The sequence below is a fragment of the Amblyraja radiata genome, chromosome 14 (genome assembly GCF_010909765.2).
Source record: "Amblyraja radiata isolate CabotCenter1 chromosome 14, sAmbRad1.1.pri, whole genome shotgun sequence".
In the NCBI taxonomy this organism is placed as follows: domain Eukaryota; kingdom Metazoa; phylum Chordata; class Chondrichthyes; order Rajiformes; family Rajidae; genus Amblyraja; species Amblyraja radiata.
In genome coordinates, this window is record NC_045969.1 from 55,847,646 (window position 1) to 55,871,032 (window position 23,387).

Sequence of the window (23,387 nt, forward strand, 5' to 3'; positions counted from 1 at the left end):
AAAAACTGACACTTTTAAAACTGCTTGACCTTATCCATAGGGAACAGAAAGAACGCGAGTGGCATTGTGGTGCAGCATCTTCGGTGCATGCAAACTCCACACAGACAGCACCTGAGGTCAGAATCAAACCTGTGGCTCTGGCATTGTGAGGCAGTTAGTACTGCTGTCTCACTGCGCCAGAGACGCCGGTTCGATCCTGACCTCGAGTGCGTGGAGTTTGCGCGGACTGTCAATCCAGTGGTTAAACCCAGCGAGACAGTCAGAGTTGAGCTGGAGTTAGCGCTTCTTCCCCGTGCTGGCTGTAAGCCTGGGGTCGCCACTGCTCTGGGACGGTGTCTTGTCAGTCCAGGGTCACCTCAGACATCTCCGGCCACCCCCGGACAGGGATGGGACACTCGGGAGGGGACGGGGACAGTCCAGTAGAAATTCAACAACGCTTGCAGTGCTGGAGACCCGGGTTCGATCCTGACTACAGATGAAACGCAGGTCTGTATACATGCAGCAGCACAGCTGCCGAGAATGTCTCTCCGCCGGTCTAGTCTCTCCCCGTCTCCCACTCGCATCTGCCCCCTCTCTCGATCACCGTTACACCCCGCACTCCCGCTACCTGGCACCCCGTTCCTCAGATTAAATATATTTTTACACATAAATTATAAATAAAGATAAGAATGTATACACAGTTTGTACAGCCAGTGTTTAGTTCACTTTTTCTTTATCGCGAATGACCTTTGACAAATCCCATGATTCCTTGCGTTTTCGGAATACCGAATTCACTTATTGAAAGTTGCAATTCTGCCAGACTTAAAGTCTGTGTAATAATCAAATCACAAATAAAAATTTCCTTTGGGATAATTTAACAAACTTCAGTAATATCATTTCAGTACCATTATTAATTCAATGACTAAACTAAAATGAATCATTATTTATGTTGAGATTATTTTCACCCTGATGTAATGAAACTTTGCATTGTGGAAAACATTGCATTTTGTGATTAACATTTGAAGAAAGACGGTCCATGCACAAGATGGAAGGCCAGATGTTCAGGGACAAATGAGCACTGATTAAAACGCCAGGCGTAGAAAGCATTGTTACAAATTGTTTCATTTACCATTGTAATTCCTTCAGGAATTCAGCAGAAGCCTGGAAAGTACGCTGATAAGTGATAGGAGCAGAATTAGGCCATTCGGCCCATCAAGTCTATTCCACCATTCAATCATGGCTGATCTATCTCTCCTTCCTAACCCCATTCTCCTGCCTTCTCCCCATCACCTCTGACACCCATACTAATCAAGAATGTATCTATCTTTGCTTTAAAAATACCCACTGACTTGGCCTCCACAGCTGTCTGTGGCAATGAATACCACAGTTTCACCACCGTCTGACTAAAGAAATTCCTCCTCATCTCCTTCCTAGAGGAACGGCCTTTAATTCTGAGGCTGTGACCTCTGGACCTAGATTCTCCCACTTGCTGGGGATCAACTTTGGGAGCTCCAATCGCGGGAGCCTGCGGACAACATCGTGGAGCTCGCGGTCCCTGGTTGGGGACAGACTTCAGGAGCTCCAAGCCGCAGGAGCTTCGACCGTCCCGATCGCAGGACGCGGGGGCTTCGATCGCCGGCTGCGGGAGCTTCAATAGCCCCGACCGAGGATGGTTCAACTGCCCCGACCGAGGGAGAAAAGGAGAAAAGAAGATTAGAGTTTAATGCCTTCCATCACAGTGAGGAACGTGGAGGAGGCGCTGTGGTGGATGTTTATGTTAATTTTTATGTAGTTGAGTGTGTCCTTGTTGCTTTTTCTGGTGTGAATGTATGGCAAATCAAATTCTTTGTATGTTGCACAACATACTTGGCTAATAGATTACTCGAGTTACCAATTAGTGGAAACATCCTCTCCATATCCACTCTATCCAGGCCTTTCACTATTTGGTCAAGTTTTAATGAAGTCCCCCAAAGTAGACAAAGTCAGTGGAACCAAGTTCTCAGCTTACCCACATGGCCCCTCTCTCTCTGGTTCCCCTTTTCCCCCTTATGTATTTATAAAATCTCTTGGGATTGTCCTTAATGCTATCGGCCAGAGCTATCTCCTGGCCCCTTTGTGCCCATCTGATTTCCCTTCTTAGTTTCTCCTTCATTCCTGAAACTCCTCCAGGGATGCACTTGATCCCAGCTGCCTATACCTGTCCCATGCATCCTTCTTATTCTTGACCAATGCCTCAATTTCCCTCAAAAGCCAAGCTTCCTTACATTTGTCCGCTTTGCCCTTCACTGGGCCTTTGTCAGCACATTTTTAAAAACATCCCACTTGGCCGATGTTCCTTTCCCCTGAAGCAACCTGCTCCAGTCAACATGAGCGAGACCTTCTCTCATACCCTCAAAGTTGGCCTTACCCCAGATGAGCATTTTAACACGTGGACCCTCTCCGTCCCGATCCATAACTATCTTAAACCTAATCGAACTGTGGTCACTGGTCCCAAAAGGCTCCTCCACAAACACTTCATTAACTTGCCTTCCCAATTTCCCAATACTAGATCCAGCGTTGCCCTCTCACATGTGGGGGCCTCTACATATTGCTGGAGAAAACTCTCCTGAACACTTTTGAGGAATTGCACCCCATCTAAACCCTTCACACTATGATTTTTCCAGTCAATATTGGGAAAGTTAAAATCCCCTACTACAACAACCTTATTTTACAAAACGTTGTAACCGCTGCCCAGTCTATCATCGGTTCTGACCTACCTACCATCGAGGGGATCTATCGCAGTCGCTGCCTCAAAAAGGCTGGCAGCATCATCAAGGACCCACACCATCCTGGCCACACACTCATCTCTCCTCTGCCATCAGGTAGAAGGTACAGGAGCCTGAAATCTGCAACATGCAGGTTCAGGAACAGCCTCTTCCCCACAGCCATCAGACTATTAAACACAACTTCAAACAAACTCCGAACTATAACAGCCTATTGCACTTTATCTGTTTATTTATGTGGGTATATATATTCCATGGTACATGGACACACTGATCTGTTCTGTATTATGCCTACAATATTCTGCTGTGCTGCAGCAAGCAAGAATTTCATTGTCCTATCTGGGACACATGACAATAAACTCTCTTGACTTGGCTTGACTTGCAGTTGTCTGCAATCTCCTGGCACATTTGTTCTTCTAATTCCCTTTGACTATTTGGGCGTCTGCATAAACCCCCAACAAGGAGACCGACCATCCCTTTCTTGTTCCTCAGCTCCACATATATAGCCTCACTAGACGAACCGTCCGTAAATGCTTCATACATCCATGTATTTAGACTTTGGGTTAATCTTATTTAAAGTGCAGTATTCTCTGCTGGCAAATTCATTTCACTGCACTTTATGTGCAAGTGACGAATAAAACTTGACTTGACTTGTAGAAAGTGGGGAGGAGGGATGGAGTAGAGGAGAATGGAATAGATTCCGCAGATGCACAGTGGTCTTCGTGAAAACCTGCAAATTTTAGTTTAGTTTAGAGATACAACGCGGGAACAGGTACAGTTGGCATATTATAATATTTTGTCTAGATATTTCTAACAGTATTATTTTGACCGCTTGGGGATGGGCATTTTATACGTAGATGGGCGTTACATATATCATAGTTGGAGAGGGAGCGGCCAGATCAGACCAGCCATGGGAGTTGGAGAGAACACAGTTCTTACCGGATAGTAAGAACAGAAAGCTACAATTTGTATAAGAATAAAGAGGATCTGGTATGTTGTTCTTTTTATCTGTACAACTACTTCAACAAAGAACCAATTAGGGGGCGCCGTCCTGTATGGTATGGCTGCCCAGCCTGCAGCTGTTCGTTTTTTCACTCTTTTTTTTATTTTTAGTGAGTTTTAGTGTTTTGTTTTTGGAATTCTAGTCTTTTTTATGTGGGGGGTGGGGGGGAGGGAGGGGGAAACTACTTTTCAGGGTCCCTACCTGGTCGGAGAGGCGGCTTTTCTCCGGGTTGCACTTTCGACCGCTATCGCGGAGTGGGCGATGCCTTGCCCGGGTCGCCGCGCTGGAACTCCGGCGAGCTGAGACCGCCGAGAAAAACTTCGCGGACCTGCGGATCTGTGGAGCGGCCAGCCGCGGGCGGTGGCGCTGACTTTAACATCGGGAGCCTGGGATCTCTCGCCGAGATCGCCAGTGGTGGAGCTCCATCCAGCGCGGCCTGTTGGCCTCGGAAGCCGCGGTCTCAAGTAAGGAGGCGGCCGCTCCAGGTGTCCCAAGCCACTGTGAGGATTCTCCCGACGCCGGAGCACCATCACCCGGCGAGAACGGCCTGGAACATCGGGCCTCCGTAGAGGCAACTGCGGAGGCCTCAATAGGCCCGACTATGGGTGGACATGGGGATGGGGACTGGACACTGGACATGTTTTTTATGTTTAAATCTCTTTATTATTGTTATGTCTGTATTCTTTTTTTTTTATGTGCTGCATTGGCAAGAAGCATTTCACTACACCTATGGTGTATGTGACCAATAAATATCCTTTGAACCTTTGAACCAATTGAGCTGGAAATCATACGACTGGGAGATCCGTTCTTTTGTCTGTGTAAGATCACTCCCACATTCCCACTGAGTCCACACCGACTAGCAATCCCCGTACACTAACATTATCCTACACATACTAAGGACAATTTTACATTTATACCAAGCCAATTAACCTGCAAACCTGTACATCTTTGGAGTGTGGGAGGAAAACGAAGATCTCGGAGAAAACCCCACGCAGGTCACGGGGAGAATGTACAAACTCCGTACAGACAGCACCTGTAGTAAGGATGGAACACGGGTCTCTGGCGCTGTAAGGCACCAACTCTACCGCTGCGCCAACGTGACGCCCTCCATCAGTGATCTAGACAGGATCAGCATCAACCTCAGCTGAATATTCCGAGAACATGCGCTGCACAGTCAGACCTCTGCATCATCGACCTACCCACACCACAGCAATTCCACGTGATACCAATCTTCAACAACAAGTCATCAAACATCATTCTTTCCATTGAGGGAGTGCAATCAAATTGCCAATCAGTCTCCCAGTATTCAGGAACAGCTACATCCCTACAACCATCAAGTTTCTTGATCCGACCTGCACAACCCTAATCCTACTGCAGCAACAGAACACCTTGTGAACCTACGCTGCACTCCCTCAATAGCAAATGGGGAAAAACAAAAGGGGAAAAATAATTTGTCCCACAAAATCAGAGGGGAGAGAGAATTAGAAGGCGTGCCTGGCGTTGAGTCTGCTATCGCGGTGGATCGGAGCCGCTGCAAGAGAACTACACAAACTGACGAGTTACACCCCTCTCAGACAACACAACCAATATCTCAGTCTTGGATCTGTGTTCCTCTACTGGAGATCTTGCTGTTTCGCAAGAACAAACCTGCTCATCTTCTCACGCATCTCCTCACGCCTTCTCACGCCACAAACCTGCTCATCTTCTCACAGCACCACAGCCATGAGAAGAGGGTGGTGGGTCGATCTCTCCCCCATCTTGAGAGTTTTGTTTATTTACTTTGCACGTTGAAGGGGGGGGGGTGGGGAGCGAAGATTTAATAAAGCAAGAAACTGTTCCAAACCCTCAGCAGCGCCAGAGACCGGGATCGAACACGCTGCCACGGGTGGTGGCGGAGGCAGACACGATAGTAGCGTTTCAGGCTTTCTGATAGGCATGTGGATATGTAGGGAATGGAAGGCTATGGATCACGTTCAGCACAGACATTGTGGGCCGAAGGGCCTGTTCCTCAGCTCGCCTGCAGTCCGTCTGTCTTTTCCTTTATTTGTTTTCCTTTGTCTTGTTAGATGCATGTTTTAGTTTAATTTTGGTTGTGTATGTGTGAGGGGTGGGAGAAACTTGTTTTTAGTCTCTTCCTTCGGGGAGGATGCGACCTTTCATTGTCGTATCCCCGTCTCCATCTACGCTGAGGCCTAATCGCGGAGCTGGCGGCCTCCAACTGGGGCCGACCTCGAGGCTCCGTAGGCAGAGCCAGTACTCACTATCGCAAGGCTGGCCGACTTCGGGGCTGTGGAGGCGGCGACCCGACTTCAGAGCCTCGGAGGCTTCGGCCGCGGGCCCAGTGGACGACAGTGTCGGGAGCTCGCAGGTCCCAGGTTGGTGACCGATTTTCCGGAGCTCCCGCAACAACAGCTTCGTCCGCTGGACTGGAGGGTGGCAGCTGCGACCAGTCCGGGCCGTGAAGTTTAAACCGGCCCATTCGCGGAGCTCGGATTTGGCCGCGGGACTTACCATCACCCAACATCGGAAGCCTGGATCACCTCAACGCAGAGGGAGAACAAGGAAGGAAGAGACAAGGACTTTAAAACTTTTTCCTTCCATCACAGTGAGGAGGTGCCTGGTAGACTCACTGTGGTGGATGTTGAACTGTATTCATTGTGTGTTCTGTTATTTTATTCTATGTTATGACTGCAAGGTTCACAATTTCGTTCAAACTGGAGAGTTTGAATGACAATAAAGGATATTTTACATTACTTTTACTTATCTCAATAAAAATGGGTTCTCTTTAAATTACAGATAACTTAACACAATATGAATTTAAGTTAACAATTTCAGAACTTTTCTCAAATTCGTTAGCGAGGCAATTTATCCACAGTTTTTGGCAAGATGATCTGATCTCTAGCTTGGCGTGCAGTTATTGTGGTGTAATGTCGGTGACGTGAAAGAAAGTGCCTTTGGGTAGCCTGCATCGACAATAGATGCTGACATTTCCAGCTCAGATTCAGGGGTTGTCTGCTCCCTAATCTGGTGCAACTCCACCTCATGCCCCCCCCACACTCACACATATCTGCTCTGCTTTATCCTTCTCAGTTTGTTTTTCCAATTATCTAAAGTCATCAGAAGCTAAGGTGACATTGTATTTGAGAATCTGCTTTGGTTTTCGATTATTATCATTCCTTAAAAATATTTCCTCCGTTTCTTGATTCCTCTAACCTGCCTAAAAGACTCTATTCCCCTCATGGCCTTATACACTTCCACTCCGAGGAAAGGCCGTTAAGCTGGAAAGAATGCAGAGAAGATTTATGAGCAGATTGCCAGGACTCGAGGGCCTGAGCTATAGGGATAGGTTGGGCAGGCAAGGACGTTATCCCTTGCAGCACAGGAGGCATAGAGTCATAGAGTGATACAGCGTGGAAACAGACCCTTCGGCCCAACTAGCCCACACCGGCCGACAATGCCCCAGCTACACTAGTCCCACCTGCCTGCGCATGGTCCATATCCCTCCAAACCTGCCCTATCCATACAATACAATACAATACAATACAATTCAATTTATTGTCATTTGGACCCCTTGAGGTCCAAACGAAATGCCGTTTCTGCAGCCATACATTACAAACAAATAGACCCAAGACACAACATAATTTACATAAACATCCATCACATTGCTGTGATGGAAGGCCAAAAAAACTTATCTCTCCACTGCACTTTCCCCCCCGATGTCAGAGTCAAAGTCAAAGCCCCCGGCGGGCGATGGCGAATTGTCCCGCGGCCATTAAAGCCACGCCGGGTGATGCAAGGCCGCACACCGGGTCTTGGTGTTAGAGGCCCCGGCGCGCGCTCGCAGTCCCGCAGCCATTCCAAGCCACGCGGGGCGGTGCTGTAAGGCCCCGCTCCAGGAGCTCTTCAACCCCGCAACTCGGGCGGGAGAAGTCGCCGTTGCGGAAGCCCTGAAAAGCGGTCTCCCTCCAGGGACCCGCGGGCTCCCGGTGCCGCCCGCCAAACCCGCAGTTGCAGCCACCGAATCTCCGGGGGTCGGGTCGCAGCAGCGTCCACCACAGCTCCACCCGCTCTGGACTCGGCCAGCTCCGCGACGGTGAGGTGAGTAGTCGGCACCACAGCCCCCGGTCTTCCTGTTGGAGGCCGCTCCTCGTTGCAGCCCCAACGACAACGGAGACCCGACAAAGAAAAGGTCGGGTCTCCCGTGCAGGGAGAGATTTAAAAGTTACCCCCTCCCCCCCACACCACCCCCACCCCCCCACACACATACCCCAACAAAAATAACAAAAACGACATAAAAACATAAGACATAAAATAATAAAAACGCAGACGGAGTGCAGAGGCCGCTGCTGACGAGAGTCGCGCCACCCACCGTCCATGTACCTGTCTAACTGTTTCTTAAATGCTGGGATAGTCCCAGCCTCAACTACTTCATCTGGCAGCTTGTTCCATACACCCACCACCCTTTGTGTGAAAAAGTTTCCTCAGATTCCTATTAAATCATTTCCCCTTCACCTTGAACCTATGCCCTCTGGTCCTCAATTCCCCTACTCTGGGCAAAAGACTCTGTGCAACTACCTGATCTATTCCTCAACCCGACTCAACCTCTCCCTATAGCTCACACCCTCTAGTCCCGGCAACATCCTCGTAAATCTTCTCTGTACCCATTCCAGCTTGACTACATCTTTCCTATTGTCCTAGGAGGTTGAGGGGTGATCTTACAGACATGTATAAAACAATGAGGGCAATAGGTCAGGTGAATGCAAAGTGTTTTAACTAGAGTAAGGGAATCAAGAACCAGGGGAACAGGTTTAAGGTGAAAGGGGAAAAGACTTAATAAGAACCTAAGGGGCAACTTATTCACACAGAGAGTGGCTGGTATATGGAATGAGCTGCCAGAGGAGGTAGTTGAGACAGGTACTGTAACAAGATTTAAAAGACATTTGGACAAGTACATGGATAGGAAAGATTTAGAGGGATATGGGCTAAATGCAGGCAAATGGGACTGGTGTAGATGGGGCATCTTGGTTGGCATGAACAAGCTGGGCTGAAGGGGCTATTTCCCTATTCTTTATGATCCTATGAATTAAGTCCCAGCCTGTCCAATCTCTCCCTGCAGCTCAGGCGTTTGAGGCTTGGCAACAGCCTTGTAAATCCTCTCTGCACTCTTCCCCGCTTAGAGGATCAAAGACAGGAGCAAAGCAATGGCGACTGGAATGGGAGATTCAATAGTGGCGGATGCCTGGGTGACATCAACGACTCTAGGCATTTTGTATGGACTAGGAAGGCTCAGGCCAAGACTGACCGGTGATGCTCGGTGGATGGATGAGGATGGAGTGGGGGGCATCTAGCAGTTCATCAGATGGCCACATAATGTCCATTTCAGTCGGCTTCAGACAGACTAAAGTGGACACCTTATCGAACCAAAACATGCAGGGTAGATACAACGCATTTCGACTGGTGCGTGGGATTAACATTCGTAGATTAACGTAGCTAAAGTGAGAAACTTTATTCTGCATGCAATTATATAGGAGTATATCATCTTTATATTTTATATTCTTGGTGTTACCCGCTTAAGGTGGGCCCCAAGGCATTAAAGGGGAGATCCACTGTGGGAGGCAGGGAATCCAGCAGCCTATCTGGAGAACCAGCTGGAAACGTGGAGACCAGTATATGATCTGCGAGGGGTAAATGAGGTGGTGAGAGATTGGCCAGCGGAAGTCCCAAATCCACACACGCTGCTGACTAATGTTCCAACAGAGGCAGCTTACTTTTCAGTAGTAGATCTTTGTTTGATCACGTAGATGATTAAAGCAAGGTCAGTATTTGTTTGGTTTTACCTGTAGAGGTACTCAATACACCTATACTAGGATGCCGCAGGGATTCAAACACTCGCCCCATGTCTTCAATCAGATATTAAAGGCAGATTTGGAAGGCATACCCTTAGAAAGTATGTTAATAAAATATGTGAATGATTTTACACAAGGAAATAGGCAACGTTTCGGGCCGAAACCCTTTGGGTTTCGGCCCGAAACGTTGCCTATTTCCTTCGCTCCATAGATGCTGCTGCACCCGCTGGGTTTCTCCAGCTTTTTTGTGTACCTTCGATTTTCCAGCATCTGCAGTTCCTTCTTAAACAACGCGTGGATGATTTTGTTGGTTTGCTCCGCAAGTGAGGAGCGATGTGAGCGAGACACTTTGACTCTCTTAAAGGCTGGCGTGCGGAGGCCGTAAAACAGCCAGGAAGTAGCTGTGGTTTTGTAAGCAGCAGGTAGAATATTTAGGACGAGTAATATCCGAGGGAGTAAAGGCTATAGCAACGGGTCAAATTGAGGCAATAATTAAAGCTGCCAAACCTCAGACAGTAGGACAGATGATGACATTCTTGGGAATGGCAGGATACAGTTCAGACTGGATTGGAGAGTATGCTGAAATTGTGACGCCATTAAGGAAAGCAATGAAGGAAGCAGGGCACACAAGCCTGAGAAATGTTTTGCAATGGAATGATGAGGCGGAAACAGCTTTTAACACTATTACGAAGCAGCCAGAACAGCGTCTGGATGCTGATCAGCTGTTGTTGCACCTCAGGTAAGCTTGGATCTGGACCCCACGGAGGAGGACATAATTGAAATGCAAGGTAAGGCAACCTTAGCAAAGTGGAGGCTAAGCAGATCTCAGAACTGGACTACTGAGGGATCGCTGGTAGCACCCACACCATTGCTGACCATTCTTATTTCAGAAGTGCATGGGTTAGACCATTGTGCAAGGGGGCGAAGTAATAAGAAAGGTAAAAAAGGATGGGTTTTGGTCACCCTATATACAGGCCTCGGTTGGCCACGTTTTGTCACCGTGTGATGTACGTGATCAAAACAATGTTAGAAAGGGAATAACCTTTGTGGCCGGGGAGGGAAGTAGCTTGCGTGGCTATGGGCGGCCGCCAGGACTGGACAGTGGAACCGACCGCCATCTCAGTGCCTTCTGCCAGCCCGCACACCTCTGGCAGTGCTCTCCGTCTGAACAGTGAGGGGACCAGCTCAAGAGCAAAGATTATAGAGCGGAGCGGGTCAGCGGGTGATGGATAACAAGACAGCGGGCAGTGGAGCTTACTCCTGTGTCACCGCAAACAAGGGACCAATTGAGGTTACTCGCACTGACATATAGAGTAAGCTCTACCGCCCGCTGTCCTGTTATCCATCGCCCACTGACCCGCTCTTGAGCTGGATGCTGGCATGATCCCCGACCCCCTCCTTCTCAACGCTCCTGCCCTCCCCGCAACTTTTCCCCTGGCCAGACTCCCCACACTCTGTGAATGAAACTCTCTCCCCCCCCCCCTCCCCACCACCCCCCCAGCGGCGCTGTCCTGTTACAGCCGCTTCCCATTTTACAGCCGTTTCCCATCAGCTGCTAGCAATGAGGAATAGACTTGGCTATCCCTCAGTACAGCAGCATCGTTCTTGATCTATCTTTCTTGGCTAACAACCACGTGTTAACTACTGGCTGTTAACAAGTGCTAACAGTGGTAGTTAATAAATGTTTTTTTCTGATGGCCGGTGCAGCGGTTTTTATCCATGTTCGTTTCCAAAAATCCGTATTTAACAAGGCGAATGTTTTTTTTTTAAAAATCTGTATTTAACAACGCAAATTCGTATTTCTGTATGAAATACGGAAAATTAGCGAGTGGGTCAGCGGGTGATGGACCCACGCGGGGCCCAATTGGGAGCAATCGGTCCAATTGGCTTAAGGCCGGCCCTGGCTGTAGGTGACGCATACAGAGGCTGATGCCCAGCTACAGAGGCTGCACTGCTCCCAGCACCATGATCACACCTGCTGTGCTGAGACGCGGATATCTCTGCTCTCCATCAGCCAGGGGAAGCAGCGTTAACCACACACATTATAAACAACCTTCCTGCCTCCATACCCAGAGCACAAGTTGTTATCTCCCCTTTTGACTGCAGTATTAAGAGGAGGGCTATAATTTCCTCTATTCCGCACCGTTATCACAGAAATCGCAGCTTTTAAAATAGATCCAATAGCACCCTGCATAAATGACACAAAACAAACGGACAGGCTCCATTTCATTTCAGGGTGAGATTGATAGAAAGATACAGCGTGGAAACAGACCCTTCAGCCCTCCGAGTCCATGCCGGCCATCGATCACCCATTCACACTAGTTCTATGTGATCCCACGTTCTCTTCCATTTCCAGCACACTAGGGCAGGGCTGCCAACTCTCACGCATTGGGCATGTGAATCACACATTTCGACAAATTCTCACGCTCTCACGCTGATCACAGATTTCTCACGCTCTGTCGTGAGAAATTCTGTGATCAACAAAAATTTCAAAACTCATATCAACTGCATGGGCCGTGGGTGTTGGAGAGCCGGGCTGAGGGAGGGATGGAGGCAGAAGCAGCGGCGGGGAGAGATGCGGATGGGGAGCCGGGGCTGGCGAGTGTTTGCCGGGCTGACGAGTGTTTGCCGGGCTGGCGAGTGTTTGCCGGGCTGGCGTGTGTTTGCCGGGCTGGCGAGTCGCTCACTGCAGCTCCGGCCATGGAGCAGCCTCAGTGCAAGAGTCCCGGCCGTCGGAGGCGTCGGAAGCGTTGCGCCGCTGCCGTGAGAGTCTCTGCGTCAAATTCGCCCTGGTGACCGGCATGGACCAGGCTGCAGCTCGGTACATCCTGGAGGACAACCAGTGGCTGCTGGAAGTAAGTACCAAGCACTGGGTAGAAGCAGTGGAAGATAGTGGACTTCAAATGGGGGTGGTTGGAGAAAGCATCCTGCTTGCCTGCTAGATTTTCACTTACTGTAACTGCAGGAAAAATGTTCCCGATGTTGGGGGCGTTCAAAACCAGGGGTCACAGTTTAAGAATAAAGGGTAGAACAGTTAGGACTGAGATGAGAACAAACTTTCTTCACGCAGAGAGTTGTGAATCTGTGGAATTCTCTGCCACAGAAGGCAGTGCAGGCCAATTCACTGGATGTTTTCAAGAGATGGTTACATTTAGCTTTTGGGGCTAGCAAAATCAAAGGATATGGGGAAAGAGGTACTGATTTAGATGAACACCCATGATCATATTGAATGGCAGTGCTGGCTCGAAGGGCCGAATGGCTAATCCCTACACCTATTTTCTATGTTTCTATGCTTGAGTATATGGCAATAAAACTCGACCACTTGATTTTGAAGCATTCATGCATGGTGGAGGTATAATGTAGTCATAGAGTGATACAGTGTGAAAACAGGCCCTTCGGAGCAACTTGCCCACACCCGACAACATGTCCCAGCTACGCTACCTGCTTTTGGTCTCCAAACTTGTCCTATCCATGTATCAGTCTAACTGTTTCTTAAATGTTGGGATAGTCCCTGCCTCAACTACCTCCTCTGGCAGCTTGTTCCATACACCCACCTGTGTGGAAAAAGTTACCCCTTAAAAAGTCACCTTATTAGAACTCCTACCGACCCTCTACGGACATTCTCCGAGTTCGAATCAGGGGAAAACTCGGGAGAACTCTTGAATTACCTCGTACAGTGGGACAGGGGGAACTCTTGAATTACCTCGTACAGTGGGACAGGGGGAACTCTTGAATTACCTCGTACAGTGGGACAGGGGCTTTACTCCAGCCTTTTGTGTCTATCTGCAGTTCCTTTCGACAATAAACTGAATTAAACTGAAATCGCTGTCTCGTTGTAGGACACTGGTCTTTCTTTTTATTCTGGATTTTAAATCATGTATTATGCTTTTTTTTAATATATAATTGATGATGCTTTTAATATATAATTTATGATGCTGAGAGATATACTAGTGATATACTAAGATTCTATATGTATTTTATGATGTATTTATATGCAATGTATTTTTATGTAATGTCCCCTGTCTGGACCTTGAGTCTGAAATAAAGTTTGTTAAAATTAATTAGTTGCAGGCTTGGGGCGAACTTCACCGTATTTGACGGCCAGTTAATGTTTGACACCTCAGCATAGTTGACCGACACGTTGATGGGATTTAGTATCATCTGCATCATCAAATTCAAATTAAACTGGTGCAGCGGAGTGTAAGATCTGTACTGCCCGCTAAATGTAGCAAAGGGGAACGCCTGGATACAGATTGGCATTACAGTGTGGAGGGCTAAATAATTATTAACAGGGGTTAATAACGAGCGAGTGGGTGGTGAAGCTCTTCTGGAGGCTGGGATCAGTAGCCGTGACAATGGCCGACCACCTGAGCACAGCTTCACTCCTGGCAACACTGCTCACTGTGCTGTCCTTCACTGCAGGTCAGTCCATACACGTCGGTAAGATGAAGGACGGTTCCGTTTTGATTGTGAAGTAAATCTAGCCGGAGCGAGTGTATATTTACACACGTATCACCTGGCTAATGTTAACTAGACCTCTCTCTCCAACGGGAGTTCGGAGACACCTCTTTGCCCTCCCCTCTATCTGGGACCCTCCCCTAGCGACCCTCCCTCTACCCCCCACTTCCCTCTTACCCCCCCCCCCCCCCCTTTCCCCCTCCCTCTACCTCCCCCTTCCCTCCCCTCTCTACCTCTCCCCCCCACTAACTCGACTCTACCCCCCCCTCTCCCTCTACCTCCCACTCCCTCTACCCCCCTTTCCCCCTCCCTCTACCTCCCTCCCACTCTCCAGCTCCCCCACTACCTCTCCCCCCCCACCACCACCCTCTCCCTCTCTCTACTACCTCCCCCCTCTACCTACCCCCTCCCTCTACCCCTACCTTCCCCCTCCCTCTACCTCCCCCCCTTACTACCTCCCCGCCCTCTACCCCCCCCCCTCTACCTCCCCCCCCCCTCTACCCCCCCCTCTTCCCCCCTCCCTCTACCTCCCCTCCCTCTAACCTCCCCCTCCCTCTCCCCCACCTTCCCCCTCCCTCTACCCCCCCCCCCCCACTCTGTAGCTTCCCCCCACCCCTCCCCCTTCTATCTCCCTAGCTGACCTTGTGGGAGGCTATTTGTGGCCAGCGCTAATTAGTCCCGGTCTTTTCTCGCCTCCACCTCCCCCCCCACCCCCACCCCTCTACTTTGTTTGAAGAAGGGTCCTAACCCAAAACGTCACCCATTCCTTCTCTCCAGAGTTGCTGTCTAACCCTCTGAGTTACTCTGCCACTTTGTGTCTATCTAATAGTGGAATACATTTTGTTTTAGTTTAGGTTTGTTATTGTCATGTGTACTTCTTCTTGTGTGTGGCGTGCACAGCCTAAAATTGTAGGACAACTTGTTCTATTTGATCTATTTGTTTGTGCACGTCGGATTGATTGCATGAGTCAAAACAGGGTGGACCACGTGAAGGTTGCAATCTCCCACCCTGTCATGTGCTCTGGGGTACAGTGAACAGTTTGTTGTGTGCTGTCCAGTCAAAGATTACAATCCAGCTGCCCATACTTAAAGGATGAAGGGTACAATATTTAGTGTAAGATATAAGATTGAAGTTGGAAAGATGGGTCATTAAAGATGGTTCAAAGGTCTCCAATAAGGTCGATGGGAGGTAAGACCCCTCTCTAACTGGTGAGAAAACTGAAATTTCCTCTCATCAGCGAGAGTGTGTTCATGAGCTGAGTTTAGAACGTTATTTATTCTTTAAATTAAGTATGTTAAAATTTAAAGAATGGTCATTTCTAATTGCTATGTTTTCCAAAAAGCTTTGAGTGTATTTTCCAACGCGTGTCCCACTCAACAGGATAATAGTGGGGCATCACGGAGATACAGAGGCAGAGTTGCTGGATCACAGCGTCACAGAACCGGGTTCGATCCTGACTACGGGTGCTGTGTGTATGGAGTTGCACATTCTCCCTGCAACCGCGTGGGTTTTCTCCGGGTGCTCCAGTTTCCTCCCGTACAGGATTGTAGGCTAATTGGCTTTGGTAAAATTGTAAATTGTCCCTAGGTGTCCTTGAGACTCTTGAAAGGCGCCCATAAATAAAATGTATTATTATTTATTATTAGTGTGTAGAATAGTGGCAAACTCATAGTGTGTAGAATGGTACAGGGTCGGTGCGGACTCGATGGGCCGAAGGGCCTGTTTCCATGTTGTATCTCTACAGCCTAAGAGTGAAAAGCTTCAAAAGGATGGTTTGAAAGAAATAATTGAAGGGCGAATCGTGTTGATGTTGCAGTTAATGGAAGCGTTGTGGAAAACTGCAGTGATTTCCAGCCCTACTCGTGGTGGAATATGCTCTGGAGGTCGCAACACCAAGTGCACTTCCTGCTTCTCACCCGTGGCAACGCCGACTGCGCTCAGGTCATCAGCCGGCCCGGCGACATCAGCGCATCAAACTTCAACGCCAGCCGCCCCACCAAGATCATCATGCACGGATTCAGGTAAGGAGGCAGCGTTACTACTGCGGGGGCACGTGTGAGCAAACTGGAGCAGGCACCGCTGGGTGAACATGGTACAGGGTATCCAACACCAACACTCATGGGCTCACTTGGTCAGGAGATGCCAACAAACTGCTGTCTTCCACAACTAATAGCCCGGCATCGTAACGATGTGTTAAAGCATGAGAGGCTAGACTGTGGGGTAGACAGTTTGAACTTCTTCCCCCAGGGTGGACATGCCCAACACTAGAGGGCATAGCTAGCTATAAGCTGAGAGGGGGAAAGTTTAATGGAGATGTGTGGGGCAAGTGTTTTTGTACAGTGTGGTGGGGACCTAGTGCAGTGCCATGTTTGATGGCGGAGGCGCATGCAATATTGCCATTTGACGTTTTTAGATAGGCACATGGCTATGCAGGGGAGAGAGGGGTGTGGATCATTTACAGGCAGATGAGAACAGTTCATCAGAACCGATGCCATCATGTTCAGCACAAGCATAGTGGGCTGGACGGCCCGTTGCTGTACTATTCATATTTTTATTCCATATCTCACATAAATCATGTTATGTGACTAGCATTGGTGAGGCCGCACTTGGGGAGTATTATGTTGGGGTCTGGTCACTCCACTATAGGAAAGTTGCCATGAAGCTGGAAAGAGTGGCGAAGTTTCACGGGGGTGTTGCCAGAACTCAAGGGCCTGAGCTCAAGGGAGATCCCAGAGACGTGCGGGTTTGTAGGATTATTGACCTCTGTAAATTGTCCCTAGTGTGTAATTTTTTTTAATTAAACTTTAATTCGGACTCGAGGTCCAGACAAGGGACAACATTACATAAAATACATTGCATATAAAAACACCATTAAATACATATAAAATCTTAGTACATCACTTATAATAAATTGACAATAAATTGAATTGTATTGTATTGTATTGTAATTGTATTGTATTATAAAAGCATCATAAATTATATATTAAAAAAAACACAATCCATGAATTAAAATCCAGAATAAAAAAAGAAAGATCAGTGTCCGACAACGAGACAATGATACCAGTGTCTGCACAACTGGGATTGGTAGCGTGTAGTACTAAACTTTATGCCACGATAATTACATTTTTAGAGTCATTTATCCTGCAGATGAATTTATACATATGATTTCTTAGGATAGCTTCTAAAGTACTGATTCCTGCAGCCACAAACGTGTTACTAGCACTACACCATCTAGGTTTCCTTAGCAGTGTTCTCATGGCATCATTATAGGCCACCTTTAGTCTCTGCAAACTTGTCTTTCCGTAGTTCGACCAAAGGTGCGCAGTATAGAGTGGTGTGCAGTATGCTCTAAACAGTGACATCTTCACCACATCTGTACACGCACCAAGCTTGCACAAAATAAAATTTGCCTGTACATACGGCATGCGTCGTTGCCTATAAATATCCTCATCGTCTGTCATTTGTTATGTAATAAAATGCCCAAGATATTTTACCTTATTACAGACACTAAGATTATTGTCAGACAATTTAAAATCAGGAAATTTTAGACATTTGTCCTCTTTGGTTCTACAGATCATAACAACACTCTTACAAGCAATATACTTAATATCATGTCAAGTCAAGTTTATTTGTCACATACACATACGAGATGTGCAGTGAAATGAAAGTGGCAATGCTCGTGGACTTTTGTGCAAAAAACAAACAACCAAACAAACTATAAGCACAATCATGACACACATTCTTTTACATAATAAATAATGGAAGGAAAAACGTTCAGTAGAGTTAGTCCCTGGTGAGATAGGCGTTTACAGTCCGAATGACCTCTGGGAAGAAACTCCTTCTCAACCTCTCCGTTCTCACCGCATGGCAACGGAGGCGTTTGCCTGGCCGTAGCAGCTGGAACAGTCCGTTGCAGGGGTGGAAGGGGTCTCTCATGATATTGTTGGCTCTGGAGTTGCACCTCCTGATGTATTGTTCCTGCAGGGGGGCAAGTGAAGTTCCCATAGTGCGTTCGGCCGAACGCACTACTCTCTGCAGAGCCTTCTTGTCTTTGGCAGAGCAATTCCCAAACCAGATGGTAATGTTCCCGGACAAGATGCTTTCCACCGCCGCTGTGTAGAAGCACTGTTCCACACCATACATAGAACATATAGTAAGGAGCTGCTGGAGACCAGCGCTAGATGGACTAAAGACCACAAGATCATCTGCATACATAATATGGTTCACTAAAATATTACCAATCATGCACCCGGTATTACAGGCTTTCAATTATTTGGACAGATCATCAATATAAAGATTAAAAAGGACTGAGGACAAAATCCCCCCTTGTCTAACACCATTGCTAACCCCAAATGGGGCTGAGACCCTATTGCCCCATTTTATTTGCATAGTCTGGTGGGCCGAATTCGCACAATGTATTCAGGCACCCCTCTTGACTCATTTTAACAAACAACTTTCTGTGATTAACACGATCAAAGGCTTTGGAAGCATCAATAAAGCACAGAAGAATTGAAGAGTTTTTGCCTCTATATTTGTTTACAATCTCCTTTGGGACATATATGCACAAGTCAGTGCCATGTTTAGATTTAAAACCAAACTGGTTATCTGTGGAGTTAACAACCTCATTTATTCTATCCAGCAGAACTCTTTCTAAGACTTTTGACAGTATGCTGGCTAAAGCTATGGGCCTGTAATTATTTAGGCTGCCGACTTTACCAGCTTTGTCCTTAATGACCGGCATTAGCAGAACAGACGACAATGAGTCTGGTAACAAGCCATGAATCATGAAGCCAGTAAAACAAATAGCAAGGAGAGGAGCTATCCTCATACTAGCATACGTAAGATCTTCAGAAATATGATCCAAGCCACTTGCTTTGTTGTTGGACAGCTTGTTCATGGCATGATACACCTCATGTGACATAATCACCATTGAGTCATTACACTCAATATTGTCCACCCTATACAAGTCACCTTGGACACAGTTCAATAAAGTACTATAACGTTGTCGCCATAACTCCGCGATATTAGCTGTTCCAGAGATTGCATCTGCAGTGCATGGTAGAGATGTTTTGCGACTGTTAAGAACTCTCACTTCTTTCCAAAAATCAGTAGCATTGTTACTTAGCGGCTTCTTAGCCATGGAATCAGCCCTCATAGCTTGCTCATTTTTACAGATGAAGCGAACAACATATTTGTATCTTGCATTAGTGAGCTTCGTGTACTCAAACACAGGCCCCTGTCTGGGCCTACCTGCCATAGACCATGATATAGTGGCTTTACGGGCATCAGCATGATACCCAGCTACATACTTATTCCAGCCAGGCCTGGTGTTATGTGTCTTATTGTTATGCTTGCAGTACTGCCTACATATAAAGCGCTTACTATATCATTATACATGGAGCCAGGGGTGGAAATCCCGGGGTGGGGACAGGGGGGACATGCCCCCCCCCCCCCAAGTTTTTGTAATCCGGATTTTAAAACCCGGTGAAATCTCCGCTTTCCGCGAGACTGCTGATCGAGGGCGCCGATTGGACGAGAGAGACGTCGATCAACAGGCAATGGGGGCGGGACATGATGATTCAGCGCGATCATCGGAGGAGGGAGGAGTAGGGGGGGTGGGTGGGACGGAGGATAGAGCTCGGTGATTGGAGGAGGGCGACGTGCCAAAACACTTTCGGCACAGACCTGCGCCTCATCCGCAGCCAGGATCGATCCCGGCTCACCAGCCCTGTCCCGTCCGCACCCGAGTGCCCCACCCCGAACGGATGGCCAGAGAGGTCGAGAGTCAGACGGGTGCGGCGCCCCCAGGCCCACAGCCAGCGCAGAGAAGCAGCGCAAAACCCAGCTCAACTCTGCCTGTCCCGCCCGGTTAACCTACAGCCCTGCCTGACTTGCGGGAAATATGGCCCAGGTTTACAGCCAGCGTGGAGAAGCAGCGCTGGTGTCCCGTCAGTCCAGGCAGGGCTGTAGGTTAACCCGGCGAGACAGGCAGAGTTGAGCTGCATTCAGCGCTGGATTGAGCCTCCGAAGCCTCGCTGTTGTGTGTGTGAGTGTGCGCATGCGCATGCGGCCGCCAAAAAATTGTGTCCCCCCCGGTCCCCTCCATATTTTGATGGCGATTTCCGTGCCTGCATGGAGCAGATATCTCTCCTATGCTTCATATCCTTACAATTAACATTACTGCTCATCATTGTATCTTTAGGTAGATGAATATTGCTTAAGGATTTATCTGTATGGGCATAATAGGCTAAGATGTCATCCTTTGTAAGTGTTGACCAGTCCAGTTTTTCTGTATTAAAGCTGTTTCTATCTCTAGATACCACAGGTATGTGTTCAACATTTATTGTCATAGCAACAGGGATATGATCAGTCATTGCTGCCCGTACAGAATGCTCATACACCCCAATGAGGCATGTGCACCAGCTGTACTAATACAGTGGTCCAGCCATGATGTGGTGTGCCAGGCCTCGCTAATATAAGTATAACTATCTGTAGGTAAAAGCACTTTGCTTGACAATATTAAATTATCTTGACAGAACTGAGCAATATGATTGACAAATAATGAGTTCCTATCTGAGATATCTGCATTCATATCTCCATTGACATATACACTACAATAATTATTGTTTTGAATAAAGGAATAGATGAAAGCAAGACTATTTAAATATTCATCCTCATTCTGATGGCATTCATAGGTTGTATATACATTCAGGATAATAAATTCCTTGTCGTTGTGAGCAGCGTGTATGGCAATACACCAGTCAACATCAAGCCGAACCACATTTATTGATGAGACAAGCTTCTTGTTCCATAGAATAGCCACACCCCCTGGTATCCCACCTCTGACTATTCCCATGCCAAGGTCAGTTGTAGACTCCCCAGCCCCATGAAAGTTGTCATTGAGAGAATTGAGTTTGTCCAAGTCTTCCTTCGCTAACAATATCTCTTGCATGCATGGTATGTTACAGTTCTCCAGAAGGTTGGCAACAACTGAGCGGCGAGCTTTATCCCCTGCATTGAGTTCTCCAATTTCAAGTAAAAACCCCTCAAACAATTCTCTCACCATCCCCTGTCCGGGCCCCACACTCACCTCTCCCACCATCTCGCACCACCCCAGTCAGCCTAGAGTGTAAACTGCAGTACAGTGAATCACCATAATACTAGGTGACCATAATCGTGCAGTGTAGTAGTACTACTGCAATAAGTGAGTTCGGTATTCCGACTGCGCATGCCCAGGTCATAGGTCACACGATATAAACATTCTCGGCAACTGCGCTGCTGCGTTGTGTGCAGGCCTGCGTTTCGTCCGTGGTCGGGGTCGGGCCCGGGTCTCCGGCGCAATTGAGTTGCTGCTGGTTCGACCCCGTGTTGCCCCCCCCCCCGTCTCCCACTCGCATCTGCCCCCACCCCCTCTCTCTCTCTCACAGTTACACCCTGCGCTCCCGTTACCTGGCTTGGGCTTGGGCTGGTGGTGACGGTCCCGAGCTTGCCGCCGGCTCCAGTTCGCCTCTGCCTGACTCTCCGCGTTGGGCGGCAGTCCTGGACTGCAAGTCCGGGACCTCCTCTGCCCCGCCAGCCCAGGGCCACCCCAAACACCTTTGGACAGGGACAATTTGGCAGCGCTTGCGGAGCCGGGGACCCTGGTTCGATCCTGGCTGCGGATGAGGCGCGGGTCTGTGTGCTCGCTCTCCCCCGTCTCCCACTCGCTGCCCCCTCCCTCTCACTGTTACACCACGCTACCTGGCACTCCGTTCCTCAGATTAAATATTTTTACACATAAATCATGAATGAAGATAAGAATTTATACACTTTATTAAACAACCAGCGCTTCACTAGCTTTTTCTTTATAGCGAACCTTTGACAAATCCCATGATTCCTTGCGTTTTTGGGAATACCGAACTCGTTTATACAGTAATCTCATCCCATTCACTGTTCATCACTGCAGGGCAGAGATCAAGCCACCTGTCCGAGACACCAGCAATTCAACAGATAACGCTGGGATATTTTACTTCAAATGTGAATCTCTCCTTGGTCTGAAGTCACTGTACTGTGTGCATTTAAATATGAGAGGCCACCTTTCACTTATTGATAATGTGGCTGTGAAATCTGCCTGTTACTAGAAAACCATGACCTCCAGGTTCAAGAACCGCATCTTCCCAGCAACCCTCAGGCTCTTGAACACTGCACAACAACACTAACCTCAGCTATTATGAACGTCCATGGACTTTGGTTGCACTAAGGTTTTGCACAATTGTGGTCACCTAGTGTTATGGTGAATAATTTACTGTCTGTTTGAATATTAAATATTATCTGCATTATTGCATTTACATGCCTGTTAAGCTCCAGCAAGAATGACTCAACTTTCGAGATACAGCGCGGAAACAGGCCTTTTGGCCCACCCAGTCCGCGCTGACCATCGATCACACTGTACACTAACTATCCTACACACATCAGGGACAATTTACAATTTTACCTCAGCCAATTGATCTACAAACCTGTACGTCTTGAGGATGTGGGAGGAAACCGGAGCGCCCGGCGAAAACCCACGCGGTCACAGGGAGAACGTACAGACAGCTCCCGTAGTCAGGATGGAACCTGGGTCTCTGGTGCTGTATGGCAGCCACCGTGCCATCCCTTCATTCATTGTCCTGGCGTCAGATGACAATTAAACGCTGTCGACTCTTCCAAGTGGAACAGCAATGGAGGGAAGGGGAATGTGGCTCCAAAGTTGCACATTGAGTAACCGTGCCTGGAGAACGTCTCCTGTAGAACTTTTATCACAGTTGCCCACAGCAGGCAGAGAGAGACAGATACGTGACATGTTCGCCACATAACTTCGCGTAATCATTCTTGGTATTTTACACCACAGTATTTTGTCAATTATCTTTTGAGATTGACAGGGAGCAAGCCATCGTGGGTTGACAGCATGGCCAAGGAACTGATTCATGCAATGGACGTGAATGTTGTTACGGTAGACTGGATCATTGGAGCCACAGCTTTGTACACCTCCGCAGTGAAAAACATGGACACGCTGGGAGTGAAGATTGTTTCCTTTATACAAACACTTGTAGTAAGTATCCAAACCAATAGGCTCGATGTGACTGGAATTACCAAGTCGCGTTGCTGCGCTAACACTGAAGGCCAGGTTGAGACCATGCTCGCGATTGGAAGGGTACAGATTTATTGTAACATAGAAAATAGGTGCAGGAGTAGGCCATTCGGCCCTTCGAGCCTGCACCGCCATTCAATATGATCATGGCAGATCATCCAACTCAGTATCCCGCACCTGCCTTCTCTCCATACCCCCTGATCCCTTTAGCCACAAGGGCCACATCTAA

General features: G+C 48.0%; 1 protein-coding gene across 4 annotated transcripts in view; it reads left to right on the forward strand.

Moving 5' to 3' along the window:
• The first annotated feature begins 13,886 nt into the window (after positions 1–13,886).
• The window catches only part of pla1a (phospholipase A1 member A), a 39,604-nt gene continuing 30,103 nt past the window's right edge, over positions 13,887–23,387 (forward strand). For 2 of the 4 annotated variants that reach the window (XM_033033406.1, XM_033033407.1), the window contains exons 1-3: positions 13,930–14,030; positions 15,866–16,070; positions 22,942–23,119. In XM_033033406.1, the coding sequence (XP_032889297.1) occupies positions 13,946–14,030; positions 15,866–16,070; positions 22,942–23,119 (468 nt within the window). In that variant the 5' untranslated portion in view covers positions 13,930–13,945. Of the gene's footprint in view, positions 14,031–15,098; positions 15,258–15,865; positions 16,071–22,941; positions 23,120–23,387 lie in introns of those variants that run through there. The other 2 variants (XM_033033408.1, XM_033033410.1) reach the window with 2 other exon arrangements.